Here is a 17,299-nt window from a genome sequence, read left to right as displayed (position 1 = left end):
TTGCCTCCAGAAGTTGGGAATGATCCAACACTGGAAGTTTTTAAAAAGAGATTGGACAATCATTTGCCTGGATTGGTATAGGGTTTCCTGCCTGAGCAGGGGGTTGGACTAGAAGACCTCCAAGGTCCCTCCCAACCGTTTTATTCTGTTAAATATGAAATCCAGTCTAGGCCATTGTTGCATTTAGTGGCTTAAATAATTTCCTCAATTGTAGTATTCAGCATTCAGGGGAATGACATGATAGCAGTCTTCTAATATTAGAGGGCTGTCAAAGAGAAGAGGGTGGGTCAACCTATTCTCCAAAACACAACGGATAGGAACAGTAGGACAAGAAGCAACGGATGGAAACTAATCAAGGAGAGAAGCAACCTAGAACTAAGGAGAAAATTCCTGACAGTTACAAAAATGAATCAGTGGAACAACTTGCCTCCAGAAGTTGTGAATGCTCCAACACTGGAGGTTTTTAAGAAATTGTACAGCCAATTTGGACGCGGTGGCTCAGTGGCTAAAACACTGAGCTTGTCGACTGAAAGGTCGGCAGTTTGGCGGTTCGAATCCCTAGTGCTGCGTAATGGGGTGAGCTCCTCTTATACTTGTCCCAGTTTCTGCCAACCTAGCAGTTCGAAAGCACATAAAAAATGCAAGTAGAAAAATAGGGACCACCTTTGGTGGGAAGGGAACAGTGTTCCGTGCGCCTTTGGCATTTAGTCCAGGGGTGAAATGCTCCCGGTTCAGACCGGCTCAGGCAAGTAGGTAGTGATGGCGGTGGGCAATTCGGAGAACCGGTAGCAAAAATCCCTGCCCCCGCCCCCTATGCCCAGCTGAGCTGCGCGATCATCAGAGCCTTTTTTTTCTTTTAAATGGCTCTGACGAGTCAAGCTCTGACGATCCCAGCTGAGTTGCCTGCTAATCAGGCAACTCAGCTTGGATCGCCAGAGCCATTTAAAAGCATTTTTACATGGTTTTACATGTAAAAAAATGGTTTTAAAAGTAAAAAAAAATTGGCAACGCCCACCCAGTCACATTACCCCCCCCACCAAGCCACGCCCACAGAACCGGTAGTAACAAATTTTAGATTTCACCCCTGATTTAGTCATGCCAGTTACATGACCACCGAGAAGTCTTTGGACAGTGCTGGCTCTTCGGCTTTGAAACGGAGATGAGTACCGCCCCCTAGATGCAGGAACGACTAGCACATATGTGCAAGGTTAACCTTTACCTTTACCTTACACAAATTTGTCCGGAACAGTATAGGGCCTCTTGATTGAACAGAGGGTTGGAATAGAAGACCTCCAAAGTCTCTTCTAACTCTGTTATTCTTTACTCTGTACTCCTTACACCATTTCCTCTCATTGGTGTGGTGGGTACCATCCCAGACCAAACAATATTCTTTGATCGAGCACTTTTAGCTGTCTCAAATATACCTTGGAAGCCAAATCTGTCAAATGTTAAAATACCCCCTTGAAGGTTTCAGTTATCATTGACGGCTTGTTTGTCATCTCCCGGTGGAGCGAAGCAGGATAATTATGAATCCTTATAACTGAGAAATAAAGACAGTTTCTGGACCCTGGTCCGAACTGTTTGATGTCTGGATGAGAAGATCATCTGACATTCAGCAGGATTCCCAGCTTTGTCCTGATAGCTTCCCTCTTGCCCTCAACAATGCTTTTGCTAAATTGCAGTATTGTTTGGGTCCATCCAGGGACCACAAAGCATTATGAGATGAACAGTTCGCTTTCTATGACAGCCCAGCTCAAATGAATGGGCGCCGAGTACTTTCTCAGGGCTATAATTTTAGCTTGCCTGTTTTTGAATTCAAGAGACAAGGGATGATTCAGTCAAATGCGACAGAGGAAGAATGAAGGAAGCAAGGAAGTGATCCCAACTGTTCTTCTATTAAGGAAGGAAACGAAGTGCGCTGGTTAGAAATTAAAATACTCTGTGAAACAGCAAAGAGAATTTAACTGAGTTTGCTTTTGAACTGCATAGAGTTGGGTGTTTGTCGGAAATAAAACAAGATTTTTTTAATTGGGGAGAACAATCTTCAGTTTGCATCTGAAACTTTTCTGTTTATAAGTCTCTCTATATATATTCTATACTAACTGATAACCTGGCGTTGCCTGGGTATTTATTTATCCCAGTCCTGCATTAGACAGGATGAACAACTTCACCCTGAGCCCTGATTTTGGCGAGAATTAAATTAGTTAAAAATGTTTTCCCTATGCCCCCAGAAGCATCAAGTAAACTGATATCACCTTGTTTTGCTAGCTGATCCATGATCATTTGGTATGCTTTTTTCTGATCTTCATATAGAAGTGACTTCTTGTCCGCGATATCTGCACTACTCTGTTTGACATTTTAGTTCTTTTCTCGTATGTAATCTGCATGAAGTACGTGGCGCCGGTCTCGTAGTGGTGCAGGCTGGTTGAGTTGCAGTAACATTTTATTGATCATGGCCATACATTTGTCCTCAAGAATGATCAAAACCTTGTTGAAAATGTCTGGACCAAATATAATTTCTAATGGTGGATTTTCCCCCTTACCAGAGGGAGCCCCCTTGTGGAGTACTGTGAAGCCGTTACCATAGCAACTCCACTGTGCTGCCCAGTAGAAGCCATTTTAAAGCTGTCCAGTAGAAGCCATTTTAAGGCACAACAGGCTGTATCTTAACAGAACACGCACCCTGAGAGGTATTAGGGGTGTCTTGCCCCCACAGTATTTCTTTCCAGAGAATAAGTCATCTGTGTACCAAGTTTGGTTGAAATTGCTCAAGGCGTTCCAGAATTATGCTGGAACATACACACATAAAGCCATTTTTATATACATATAGAAAGATTCTGTATTCTCAAGTTTCAACAGTTGAGGTAGAAGAATGGTGTGTAAACAGAATTATACAGATTACAGACTATGGTGGCAGTGCCCATTTATTTAGTGGTTTTGACTGACAGTTTTGAAGGAATCGAGAAGATTACCCAACTATTGTTATAATAAATATTGCCTTTGGTTCCTTGTCGAAGTTCCTTAATGCATATAACTCAATGTAACAAAGGAAACTGAGTGTGGTTTTACCGCTCGCTGCTAACGTTTATTATCACAACACACTGCAAAACTACAACACGTTTTTCATTGAATTGGCAGTTTTCAAATGTAGGTTGGGTGGGGAGGATTGCCGAAAGTAAAGAAATGAGCACAACAAGAACTATGAAAAGAATCTGGAATAGATGAAAATATCAAAATGTGAACATTGTGTGTTTATTAAATGTTGTTCCTGATAGATTTGATTATTTGCTTGATTAGGTGCCATCAAGTTGATGTCAGCCCTTAATGAACACAAAGATTTTCTCCAGGGCAATTTGTCTCCAAGCTGATTTTTCACCTCTTCCTCACATAGCACCCATCTTTACTTCTGGTTATCCTTTCTTTTTTTCTGCTTCCAAGATTTTCCCAAGATTAAAGCCTTCTCCAGAGAGAAAACGTCTGAGATAAGATAAGAGCCTTGGTAGTGCAGCAGACTAAAGTGTTCTTAAGTAGCATCAGCTGCCTGCAATTACTGCGAGTTCAAATCTCACCAGGCTCAAGGTTGACTCAGCCTTCCATCCTTCTGAGGTAGGTAAAATGAGGACCCGGATTGTGGGGGCAATAAGATGACTTTGTATTAAAAAAAAAAAAGAACACCGCTTAGGGGGTGTCAAAAGCTCTACTAAGCAGGTATATACAAAAGTATGAAGGCTATTACTTAATGCATTGTAAGCCACCCTGAGTCTCCGGAGAAGGGCAGCATATAAATCAAACCAATAAATAAATAAATAAATAAATAAATAAATAAATAAATAAATAAATAAATAAAATCAATCCACAAAATATACAGATAGTCCTTGACTTACAACCAGTTGCTTAGTGACCATTTGATGTTAAGACCGATCTCCCTAGGGCTACTTACAACCCAGATTCAAACTTCCAATAGCAGAACATACTCCAACATGGTCACGTGATATCATTTTGGGCACTTGGCAACTGGCCTGCATTTAAAGACGTTTGCAGTACCCCACAATCATGTAACCGATAGAAGAGAATATTTGAAGCTCATGGTTGATCTGTGAGGTCCTTGATTTTCTCTGAGCGTGGTTGGTTTCTTGCAGACCTTTCATTACCCAGCTAGGTAACATTATCAGTGCTAGAGAGGAGTAGGGTTTTCTCTGGGTTTATATACAAGTGGCTTGTCCCTCTGACTTCTAGCACTGATAGTGTTATCTACTATGGCTTATGAAACATCTGCAAAAAGACCCAACTAAGCTCAAACAGCACCAAGAAACCCACAGTCCTGTAACTACAATTTATGTTTTCGGGGGGGGGGGGGTTCTGCTGGGGAAAAAAAAACCAGCATTTACTTTCAGTTTCTAGCAAAAAAGCACCCATTGTTAATAATTGCTGCAAGACAGGACATAAAATCAGCTGTGTCGTGTGGTGACCCTCTTACAACCATAATTCTGGGCTCAATTACAGTTGTAAAATAAGGATTACCTGTATACATCCATTCTCTCCTGCGCGAGCTGCACTGGCTCCCGGTGGTCTTCCGGGTGCGCTTCAAGGTGTTGGTTATCACCTTTAAAGCGCTCCATGGCATAGGGCCTAGCTATCTGCGAGACCGCCTGCTGCTACCGACGACCTCCCATCGACCCGTGCGCTCCCACAGAGAGGGCCTCCTCAGGGTGCCATCAGCCACACAATGTAGGCTGGTGGCCCCCAGGGGGAGGGCCTTCTCTGTGGGGGCTCCCACCCTCTGGAATCAGTTGCCCCCGGAGATAAGAAGAATCTATGACCTCAATGCCTTCCGTCGTTCCCTGAAAACCTATCTTTTTCAGCAAGCCGGGTTGGCTTAGAAGAAATTTTTAAATTCTTTTAATTAGTTTGTGATTCTTAACTTTCGGGCCAAAATTTATATATATTTTTAAATGTTTTAATATTTGTATTCTATGTTTTTTATCTTGGCTGTACACCGCCCTGAGTCCTCAGGGAGAAGTGCGGTATATAAATTGGAAATTAAATTAAATTAAATTAAATTCTAATAAGATTTTGTCTCTCTCTTTCTCTCTCTCTCACTAACTCATTCACACGCGCTTATATCAGTGGTGGGATTCAAAAATTTTTACTACCTGTTCTGTGGGCGTGTCTTGGTGGGCGTGTCTTGGTGGACATGGCAGGGGAAGGATACTGTAAAATCTCTCCATTCCCTCCCCACCAGGCATGGGTTCTACTTACCTTTACTACCAGTTTGCAACAGGGCCGCGCGCATGCTCTTCTGTGCATGCACAGAAGCATTTTGATGATGTCGGGGTCAGTGGATGGAGCCTCCTGCCAGTTTTACTACTGGTTCTATAGAACCAGGGGCAACCAGCACTGCTCCCCACTCCAGGAAAAGATTACTGCAAAATCCCCATTTCCTTCCACTTAGCTGGGACTCGGGAAGCAGAGAATAGATGGGGGCAGGGCCAGACAGAGGTGATATTTATCAGTTCTCCAAACTACTCAAAATTTCCGCTACCAGTTCTGGAGAACTGGTCAGAACCTACTGAAACCCACCTCTGGCACATATACACACAAAAATACACAGAGGCAATATGCATGACTTGAATATTTCCTGGAAAGAAAATGCAGAAGAAAATGTAGATGCCTCTGAAAGTTACTACAATGGTACCTCAATACTCATCGTTTAACTGATTCAAGGCGATGTGATGAGTACCAAAAGCGATGAGTACCAATTTTTTCCCATAAGGAATGGGAATGTAATGAGTCACAAGGCAGCTGAGACCTACAAGTTCTAGCTTGTGCATTGAGAACCAAACAAACAATGAGTACCCCGGGACAAAATTTTCATCTCAAAATGTGTTGAGTAACAAATCTGATGAGTATCAAAGCCATTGAGTACCAAGGTATCACAGCACTAGTAACTTGGTTGGAAAGCATTCCAGATGCTCAGTTCTTCACAGTCTCCCTACATGGCTTGAATACTATTTACAAAATGACTTTAAATTGCAAGTAACTGAAATGTCCGTTGTTTTATTAATCATTGTTACAGGTTTGTTTAAAAGCAGAACATATATATTTTTTAAAAAACAGGTAAGAAGAGTTATTCGTGCAATGTAGCTGTCTAAATCGATATATTGAAACAAACTGATTTAAAAGTTGTTAAAAAGTCGAATGGAGCTGCAATATAAATGAGACATAGCGTTTAAAAAATTTCATGGAATAATATCAGGTAGTAAAGGCCACTTGTACACAAATTATGTTCGCTTGTCTGAAAAAGCATCTCTGTAGCATGAAGAATTTTTTATTTTATTTTTTTGAGTGAGCAAGGCACAAAAATACGAGTTCTAATTGCTCTTAAGCAGGGAATTCAGAAATAACACTGGCTTTTAAAACCCAAGGAACTGCAACTGCAATAGACAGGAAGAATTTACAGAAGAATTTAGAAATTTAGAACTTGAATTTACCATAAGGACCTCTCACATCCTGGACATAAATGGTTTTAACTTCTCCCTTCAGGATACCACTTTAGGACCCTGCATGCCAAAACAATTTAGACAGACAGTTTTTTCCCTCATGCCATCCTTCTGCTGAACACTTAATTTCCACAGCACTGTCTTATGTCTAAGGACATTTACCCATGTAGTAGGGCTGTATTACTATTATCCTTCTCATCTTTCCTATTATCTTCTCCTTTCGGTGTCTTATATTACTTTGTTGTTTGTATGTACACTGAAAACTTAGGTATCAGAGACAAAATCCTTGCGTGTCCAATCACACTTGGTCAATAAAGAATATTCTATCCTATCATTATTATTTTTTAAGGAAATGTTGCATTTTGGGATTCACATTTGAGTGAAAGTTTAGCAATGTGCTTCCGTTTGTCTCCTCAGTGATTTGAAGCTCCCAATGACAAAGGATCTGCTTTAGTTTCCATCGTCGGGATATACTTTAAAAATAAACCAAATTACAGCAACACATTCCTCAGCCCTCTTTTAAAAAGTTAAAAAGAAGCTGGAGAGCTTTAAGGATATTTCTAGGCGGTTAATTTTCATCTTAATCTGAAGGTAAAAGATCCATTTCTTTGTTGATATATTGTTTTTTACATACATTAATCTTTTTTGTGTGTTTTTTGGAACTTTTGAATCCATTCAGAATCACGTTGTGTAAAATGGGCAGCGCTACACATCTCTTGAATAAATAAATGTATTGTTCAATCATTTATTTTATTTTATTAAAAAAATCCAATTACTGTAGTTTTATGCTCTGCAATCTTTCTGCATATGCAGCCTGTCTCTGAAGGAGACTTCTGTGAATCTATCCCTGAATATGGAACTACCAAAGACCAGATTGGCTGGAAATTCAGGAGTTGTTCTGCCCCAGCTCCAGATTTCTGAGGATATTGACACACACCAACGGTCCTTATCAAATTTATTAAGTAGTAAGAATAAACAAGACCGGCAAAGGTTGGCAACCAGCCCAGAAAACAAGATATGATAAACCAAAATACTCTGATAATAAATGCGAGTTGTTTCTAGCAAGAAACTTGTGTGTGACTTAAATAGGCTAAGGGAGTGGCCAATTATCCTCAAGCCTTACTCTTGAGGAGAACTCCTCCTCCTGAGTAGCCACTCCTGCCTTTTGGCAGCCCTGCATGCTCAAGCATTGAGGAGAGGCTCCTCCACTTCGCTCTCTCCACTTGAAGGAGCCTCTGGAGGTTCTGAAGGCCCTGGCTGAGTCTCTGCCTCAGGCACCACATCCTTTTCAGCCTCCTCGCTGTCCGATGCAAGCGCCGGCTGCGCAGGCTGCTGGCGCAACACCATACCAGCCTCCTCGTCATTGGGATCAGCCACGATCTGCGCAGGCTGCTGGCAGGCCACAACAGGAGTTGAGCTTCCAGCCTAGAAAGCTTCCAATTGGAAAAGGTGCTATAGCACTTAGACTTATATACCACTTCACAATGGTACAGCCCTCTCTAAGCGGTTTACAGAGTCAGCCTATTGCCCCCAACAATCTGGGTCCTCATTCGACCCACCATGGAAGGATGGAAGGCTGAGTCAACCTTTAGCCTGGTGAGATTTGAACTGCCAAATTGCAGACAGCTGGCAGTCAGCAGAAGTAGCCTGCAGTACTGCACTCTAACCACTGCGCCACTGTGGCTCATCCCTATAAAGGAAGGGATAGTGTGTATGTGTGGGGGGTGTCTAGGACAACTCCCCATGACCAACTCCCCACAGCTAATTTGCTGTGACCATATTGCTACAGGCAATTTGCCGCAGGACAATTCAGCGCTGTATTAATTGCTTCATTCAGTGACTTTTATTATTGGTGACCACCAGATTTTCATCAAAATTATTGTAACTCTTATATTTTTGACTTTCTTTATTTTATTATGGTTGGCCATGGTTACATTGAAATAATTGTAACTTTTGTATTTGCCGAATTATCTTGTGGCGAGTTGTCCTGAGGCAAGTTGGCTGCAGCGAATTGACCATGGTGAGTTGGCTGTGGTGGGAATTGGCTGTGGTGATTGGCCCCATTCTGTTGTGTGTGGGATGTGTGTTTGTGTGTATGTGTGTGTGTGTGTGTGTGTGAGAGAGAGAGAGAGAGAGAGTTCGCATTTCATAACATCAGACTCGGAAGCCATTTGATGTCTTGGGAGTCCAGTTTGAAAGGATTGGGAGGACAGCTTGATGTGAAAAACAAAGGAGAGGAGTGAAGGGGATGCTGAAAAAAATTACCTCCCATTCTTTCTGATATTTTTAAAATCATTGAAACCATGATTTTCTATGACTCCAATCTCTCCTCACTCCCTCCCTTTCTCCTTTCCTTCCTTCCTTCCTTCCTTCCTTCCTTCCTTCCTTCCTTCCATCCATCCATCCATCCATCAGTTATCCAGCTGGTTGAATAATAGAGCATCTGTTTTGCATACAGGAAGTTGAAATTCTTCGACTTCCTGTATGCATGTTCAGCTAGAGAAAAAGATAAATTTTAAAAGACAAAAAATTGAGATGAAGCCAGAGTTGTTCTTATTGGGTATTATATAAAAGGAAATGTAAGCAAAAGGAGTCAATATATTATACTTCATATTACAACAGCAGCAAGAATCTTATTTGCCCAGAATTGGAAACAAGAAAACATGCCAACAAATGCAATGATAATTAAAAAAAAGTCCTCGATTGTGCAGAAATAGACAAATTAACTATGGAGCTTAAAGACAGAGAGGAATCAGAGTATTACAAGAGTGGTATCAATGGCTTGAAACAAAATGTAAAATTGATGCCTAAACATGATATAAAAAGTACGTTAAATTGAAAATTATATATATATTTATAAATACGATAAAACTTGGTAAAGGATAAAAGGAATATGTAAATACATATACTACATATATGAAGAATAGATTAAATCAATGTTAATGAAGAACAAAAATAGAATATAGTAAAAGATACTATATATTTAAAGATGTACATAATGTATGAAATAATAGGCCATAGATTGGAATTATGAAATTTGAATTGTTACCGATAGTTGAAAGCTATACAAATAGAAATGTGCTTTTAAAACTTAAAAAGGTGGAATAAAGACTATTTTTTAAAAAAAGAAAAAAAGAAAAAGATACTTAGTCCTGTTATTTGCACAACGATGCCAAGGTTTGGGAGATGTCAATTCAGCCCAAATGCTCATAGTAGCAGGTGATAGATGAATCTATGTAGGGCTAGGTGGAACTGCCTACGTCTCTAGAGAAGAAGGTGTATCAAAAGCGTGAGGGAGAGGTCAAGTGCATCATCAGTTTTGAGTTTCTTCATGCCCACTAGAGATCAAAGTCCAACCCTCCTTGAATTCCGCTGATTCTTGTCTACTGCCAATTTGCCTTAACCAACAGTAGGTCATCAGATTCTTATTTGGAGGATGTATCACAGTTCCGTCAGTGGTTCCGTTTTTAGGAACCCAAAGTAGCCTACCGGTTTGATGTCGTGGCTCCTCTGGAGAATTAGGGTGCGTAGGGATTATGGGACGTAGAGTTTCATCCCCTTCCACGCTAGGTCATCTCTTTTTGTCAAGATGTGTTGGTTGTCTCAGAACCAGAGGTCTGCTAGCAGTTCAGTTTTGAGTTTTGTTAGATCGCTTGCAGGTTGGTCTTGCCGGTGGTGGCGTTGTCGTCTGGTAGTCACTTGGGTGCAGGGGTGAAATCCAGCAGGTTCTGACAGGTTCTGGAGAACTGGTAGCGGAAATTTTGAGTTCAGAGAACTGGCAAATACCACCTCTGGCTGGCCCCACAGTGTGGTGGGAATGGAGATGTTGCAATATCCTTCCCCCAGGAGTGGGGAGGGAATGGGGATTTTGCAGTATCCTTCCCCTGGAGTGGGGTGGGAATGGAGATTTTGCAGTATCCTTCTCCTGCCATGCCCACCAAGCCACATCATGCCCACCAAGTCACGCCCACAGAATCGGTAGTAAAATAATTGGATTTCACCACTGCTTGGGCAGCTGTTTGGGTAGGGTAGACAATGGCATCTACTACCTCCTCAAGCTCGCATGGAACAAAAATTCCATGGAGCAAAAAATTAAAAATAAAGGTTTCCCTTGTCCAGTTGTGTACGACTCTTGGGGATGGTGCACATCTCTGTTTCTTAGCCAAAGGAGCCAGCATTGTCCAAAGAAGCTTCTGTGGTCATGTAACCAGCATGGCTGTATGCCAAGGCATGGAGAATGCTGTTATCTTCCACCAAAGTTATACCTATTTATCTACTTGCATTTGCATGCTTTCAGACTGCTAAATTGGCAAAAGTTGGGGTAAGTAACAGGAGCTCACCCCCATTGTGCAGTGCTCGGGTCTCAAACCTGGGCTGTCAGCTTTCCAGGTGACAGGCTGAAGTTTTTAATCACTGAGCCATCAGGTCCCCTTCACGGAATACACTTGTACTCGTTTTGGATCTAACCCGGTTTCCCGATTTCTTGCGTCTGACATAAGATGCCTCCTGTATGGCACTCATGTGTAATGGCTTCCACCATTAAAAAGAGAACTTTAGATGCAGAGAGGGAGACATCCACATACCTCTCTCTGCAGTACATCATAGAAATCATTTAGAAGAAGGTACGGATGGAATCTGCTCGGTATAGTAATCCAAATGAAAACATCTCCACTTCCAATAAAGAGAGGGTTGTTATATTTCTGGGTCACGTACAGTGAGATGTTCATGATTTTGTCTTGACTTGTAGGAACTTTGAGAGAAAAAGAACATTTTGTGTCAAACAACCCCATCAAATACTCAGAAGTATTGGGAATCAATAGCCCGGGTAGCACAGTGGTTAGAATGCAGTATTGCAGGCAACTCTGCTCACAGCCAGAAGTTCGATCCTGACCGGCTCAAGGTTGATTCAGCCTTCCATCCTTCCAAGATCAGTAAAATAAGGATCCAGATTGTTGTGGGCAACTTGTTGACTCTTTAAACCGCTTAGAGCAGGCTGTAAAGCACTGTGAAGCGGTATATAAGTCTAAGTGCTATTATGATTGCCATCCCCTCGATCTGCTACTCGCAAGGCTAAACCTACTTCTGTCCTTCAATCTCTCCTGGAGAGAATCACAACCGATGAAATTAGTTCTTTCCTTTGGTAACCTTCCTTGTCTTGATGCAACCTAAAAACACATTTCTCCTTTTAGCAGCTATGACACACACAGCTGATTCACAGTTTTTATCCATTTGGGCTGTGCGGTACTTCAAATTCAGGCTCAGAAAAGCATCTCGGAGCATGTGGGAGTGTGACTGTTGTGCCTCCCTGCAAAGTCACAAAGCAGATGTACTTTTCCTAGGATATTTAGAGAAGGAATTGCCCAGCAACATTCTGGGTCATCGGCATTGACTCCAAACTTCCTTATAGGTAGGAAATTTTGTTCCCATATTCAGTCAAGAGCAGCCTTCCTATCAGTGGTGAAATTCATTTTTTTTTTACTACCGGTTCGGTGGGCGTGGCTTGGTGGGTGTGGTGTGACTTGGTGGGCATGGCTTGGTGGGCGTGGCAGGGGAAGGATACTGCAAAATCTCCATTCCCTCTCCACTCTGGGGCCAGCCAGAAGTGGTATTTGCTGGTTCTCCGAACTACTCAAAATTTCCGCTACCAGTTCTCCAGAACCTGTCAGAACATGCTGGATTTCACCCCTGCTTCCTATAACTTAGATGCACTATTTCTTTTTCTCTGTTCTTCGATGAGGGACACCAGGTTTTGACCTTCTCTATGAGATTTTTGTAGCCACCATGTACAAACGTGTCCATCTCTGCTGATTGGATTTCATTTTTAGTCCTGGGTTAGTCTCCTAGACCTTGCCTGCCCTTCTTCATTTCCTTTAAATCTTTCATAACGTGTGACAAGAATTGGGTAAATCCTTCAAGTGAGAAGTTGGGTCAAAGAAGAGCACAACTGTCAACAGCTAGGATTGGAACATATACTTCAGTCAGTTGATGGAGAGGCATTAACAGTGGGTAGGGGGTGATTATTGTGTGTCTGTAGGAGAAGGAGTGGCAGAAGCCGGAGATGGAGTTAAAAGAGGGATTAGCCTAGAATCCCCACATAGCCACAAGCAGATTAAGTCCAACTTCCCTTAAATCCCATGGAACCTTATCTATTTTTCAAGCAGGTGCTAACCGTTAGTTGAGAAGATTCCTGTCTATATTTAGCAATAAACCAGTTTAATTAGACCTTCACATGTAGACCTGGTCTTTCACACCTGAAAGTGTCTAGGTGGTGCAAAATGGGGCATGTCCGGTGGTGAAATCTGAACCAGTTTGTTACCGGTTCACTGGCCGCGCATGCACACTGCGTGCCAATTGCGTGCTGTGCATGCGCATGCACAGTGCATGACAAACACATGCTGCGTGCGCATGTATGCGCAGTACGCACCAAACATGCTCTGAACGCGCATGTGCAGTACAGGCCAAAAGGAGGCTTGGGTAAGTAGAACATTGAGGGGGGGATCAGCTGTGCTGCACGGTTTAGCTTTGCTAGAAAGCAGGATTTCCTGCTTTCTAGCAAAGCTAAACCACACAGCACAGCTGATCATCGGAAATACCGGTTCGGAGGAATCGGTAGCTTTTTTTAACTACCGGTTCAACCGAACTGATAGCTTTTGTTTACTACCAGTTCAACCGAACCGGTAGTTTTAATTACTATCGGTTCAGGAGAACCGGTAGTAAACAAAAGCTACCGGTTCGGTTGAACTGGTAGTTAAAAAAAGCTACCGGTTCCTCTGAACCAGTATTTCCGATGATCAGCTGTGCTGCGCGGTGCTGCAAACCGGAGCAAACCGGTAGCATTTCACCTCTGGGCATGTCCATGATTTATATCATTTCTGTAACAATATCATGTCACACATGACTTCATCACGGCTTCTTCTGACGCAGCCTAAAACTGTGTTTGCCCATATTTGGTAGAAAAATCAAGAATTATATATTTCGTATTTAATTTGCAGACGAGTAGTAATTTCAAGGATTTTTTTCACCCCTGCCATTATTGTGCAAGCAATTTCCCTATCCTAAGCCTACACATTTAATGTTTGTTCCCTTAACAAATAAGGAAACCTTTCGCACACAGATAATCCTTGATTTATGACCATTATTGAGCCTAAAGTTTCAAGTGCTAAGCAAGACAGTTGTTAAATGAGTTTTGCCTCATTTCATGACCTTTCTTGCTACAATCGTTAATTGAATCACTACAGCTGTTAAGATAGTAACACAGTTGTTAAGTGAATCTTGCTTCCCTCATTGACTTTGCTTAGCAGGAGGTCACAAAAGGGGATCACATGGCCCTGGGACTCTGCAACGGTCATAAATACACGCCAGTTGCCAAGGGTCTGAATTTTGACCACGTGACCACGGGATGCTGCAACAGTTGTATGCAAAATGGTTACGTCGCTTTTTGTCGGTGCCATTGTAACTTCAACGAATGATTGTAAGTCAAGGATTACCTGTATATATCCATACCACCATCTTGGGAACTGCATTTCTGCTTCATTTGGTCTCCGAGTCAAGTTTTACACGTCATTACAAGCAAGTGCATGAACTCCAGAGAAGGAAAATTTAAGACTTGCCTTGTTTCCTGGCCAGCGATCAAGAAAGAAATCCCACAATGTGTAGGCAACAATTAATAAAATGGGAAATACTTGACTGCTACTCTAGTGAAGGACCAGGGGAGACATGATAGCAGTCTTCCAATATTTGAGGGGCTGCCACAGAGAGGAGGAAGAGGGTCAAGCTATTTTCCAAGGCACCTGAAGGCCAGACAAGGAAGAATGGATGGAAACTGAACAAGGAGAGATTCAACCTGGAAATAAGGAGAAAATTTCTGACAGTGAGAGCAATCAACCCATGGAACAGAAGTTGCCTTCGGAAGTTGTGGGAGCTTCATGACTGGAAGCTTTCAAGAAGAGACTGGACTGCCATTTGTCAGAGATGGTGTAGGTCTTCAGCTTGGAAGTGAGGTTGGACTAGATGACCTACAAGGTCCCTTCCAACTCTGTTAATCTGTAAACCTGAATTTGAAGTGCATGGCTTATATGCACAAACAGGCCTCATCCAGGAAGGGAAAGTGAAGCCCAGAGAAATTCTACCTCTTCTTTTATGAATGCAACGTTTTAGAAAACTACTTAAAGTGGAACCCTGCAAACATCTGGCCTGCTCTTTGATTATGGAAACATCCTGGATTAGAGGAAAATTAGGGGGGGGGAGACTAAAGATTTTTAAGAAGAGATTGGAGGACTAGTTGTCTGAAATGGAGTAGGGTTTCCTGCTTGAGCAGGGGGTTGGACTAGAAGACTTCCAAGGTCCCTTCCAACTCTGTTATTCTGTTAAAATGCTCCCTGCGATGTTCAAATGGTGACTCTTTGTGACAGTGTTTCTCAACCTTGGCAACTTTAAAATGTGTGAACTTCAACTCCCAGAATTTCCCAGTCATGATTATGTCTAGTAAATTGTACATTGAAAATCTCTAAGATAGTGTGTCTCCATCTTCTCAAACACACGTCCGCTTCAAGATGTATGAACTTCAACTCCCAGAATTCCCCAGCCGTTATTATATCTAGTAAATTCAGAGGTGGTATTCAGACGGTTCGCACCGGTTTTCACGAACCGTCGGCAGAAATTTGGTCAAGGTCGCCGAACCGGTAGCGATGGCTGGCTGGCCACGCCCCTGAACCAGTTCCCTGGTCGCCGCTCGCTCACCCCGCCCGCCATGTTCATCGCCATGTTCTTTGCACACGCGCATCACATTGCCTTGCAAGCCCAATGGGATGTGTATGCGTGAAGAACATGGCAACGATGGCAGCAGCATTTTCCGTGACCTCCGGTACTTTTCAGCGGCCTGCGGCAAGCCGCCACTGCTGCAAAGCAGCTCTCAAAGAGGCAGCAGCTGGGAGGCTTCATTGCCAGCTGCTTTTCAGAAGTGGCGGCTGGCTGGGGGCCGCCGAAAACTCGGTCAGCTTGCCTTCCAGACTCTGGACCAGCTGCTGTGGAAGGTAAGCAGCCTGAACAAAATGGTGGGGGGGGGAGGAAGCAGGGCTAGGGCCAGGGCCACTAAAGGAGGGGAAACAGGGGTGACTGGCAAATGAAGGGCGGGGGTAGATAGGTGGAAATTCCAAAAATGTTCCTGTGGGTGTGGCTAGGTGGGCGGGTCATGTGACTGAGTGGGTGTGGGCGTGAGTGACATCAAGTTGGCCACGCTCATTCAGTCACATGCCCCCCCCCACCTAGCCATGCCCACCGAACCGGTAGCGAAAATTTTTGAAACCCACCGCTGAGTAAATTGTATATCCCACGATGGTCGTGAAAGTTAGAACTTAAAAAAGCAAGACTTTTTTATTCCCTCAGGCTGGCCTGGCCTAATTTTTCCCTTTTTTCCCTTTTTAACACGCAAATTTTAATTCGTTTTTAATTTATTGGGGTGTTTTAAATTTGTCTTTGGCCAAATTGTTTAATTCGGTTTTATTCTGTTTTTAAATTTTATATTTAAGTGTTTTTATCTTGTGGCTGTTCACCGCCCTGAGTCCTTCGGGAGTAGGGTGGTATATAAATCAAATGAACTAAACTAAACTAAGACCAGAAAAAAAATTGACTCATTTCAGCTGTGGTGCTGGAGAAGGCTCCTTCGTATTCCTTGGACAGCAAAGGTGAATAACAAGTGGAGCACATAAAAACCAGACATGTCACTAGAAGAAGAAAAAAATCATAAAATAACGTTTCACTTATTTTGGCCATGTCATGCAGAAGAATTCGTTAGAGAAAGCCATTATGTTTAGAAGAATTAGCGGCCATCCAAAAACAAGGTGGCTGGACACCATCAAACAGACACCATCCAGAGCAGGGGTCTCCAACCTTGGCCACTTTTAAGACTTGTGGACTTCAACTCCCAGAGTTCCTCAGCCAGCTGGCTGAGGAACTCTGGGAGTTGAAGTCCACAAGTCTTAAAGTGGCCAAGGTTAGAGACCCCTGATCCAGAGCATAGAAAAACTCAAAAAAAGGTAGTGCAAGATTGGAAGATGTTGCCCATAGAATCACCAAACGTCAGACACAACTGAATGGTTGACACCATCATCATCATCATCATCATCACCATCATCATCACATCAAATTGTATACTGAAAGCCTCTAGGGCAGTATATCTCAACCTTGGCAACTTAAAAGAGTGTGGACTTCAACTCCCAGAATTCCCCAGCCATGATTACGTCTAGTACATTGTACATGGAAAGCCTCAAAAGCAGTGTTGTTTTTCGGTTCTGGCGACTTCCAGACGTGTGTCGCAAAGGTGCTTTTCTTTCCAAAGGCAACCGGAGTTTCTTGTTTCGTTTGAAGACGTTTCACCTCTCATCCAAGAAGCTTCTTTTGCTTCTGATTGCATGGTGGAGAATGGAAGGATTTATATGACAATCACGACTTGAAGGAACAAGAATCTGCATAGACATTCAAGACGTGTGGATTTCAACTCTCAGAATTCCCCAAAAGTCCACACATTTTGAAGTTGTGGAGGCTGAGGAACACTGCTTTATGGAATAAAAGAAGGGGCACGTAAGCAGCTGAGAAATGACCAAATGTCTTAGTGACTTATCTCTCATCAGGGAAGAGATTAATGTTGTAAGATATGACTACCATCATAAAGGGACAAGCATGACTTGGCCCTTACTATTGGCGACAGAAGTGCTGTGTGAAGGCTAACAAACATTGGTTAAAATGTCTATGACGATTCTCAGTCATCCAGGTCATGATTGTCCCAAAGGTGTTTTTTCAGA

The 17,299-nt window shown here is 42.6% G+C and overlaps 1 protein-coding gene across 1 annotated transcript in view; it reads right to left on the bottom strand.

Moving 5' to 3' along the window:
* The window catches only part of HHLA1 (HHLA1 neighbor of OC90), a 71,624-nt gene extending 56,361 nt beyond the window's left edge, over positions 1–15,263 (bottom strand). The window contains exons 1-2 of the mRNA XM_070940028.1: positions 15,240–15,263; positions 7,710–7,892 (exon numbers count right to left, since the gene is read on the bottom strand). Of these exons, the coding sequence (XP_070796129.1) occupies positions 7,710–7,892; positions 15,240–15,263 (207 nt within the window). The remainder of the gene's footprint in view (positions 1–7,709; positions 7,893–15,239) is intronic.
* Positions 15,264–17,299: the final 2,036 nt, after the last annotated feature.

The sequence above is a fragment of the Pituophis catenifer genome, unplaced genomic scaffold (assembly GCF_029215685.1).
Source record: "Pituophis catenifer annectens isolate HBS135680 unplaced genomic scaffold, rPitCat1.0.hap2 SCAF_3, whole genome shotgun sequence".
Classification (NCBI taxonomy): domain Eukaryota; kingdom Metazoa; phylum Chordata; class Lepidosauria; order Squamata; family Colubridae; genus Pituophis; species Pituophis catenifer.
The sequence above is the reverse complement of the archived record's forward strand: the minus strand, read 5'-3'. Positions and strand labels throughout refer to the sequence as shown.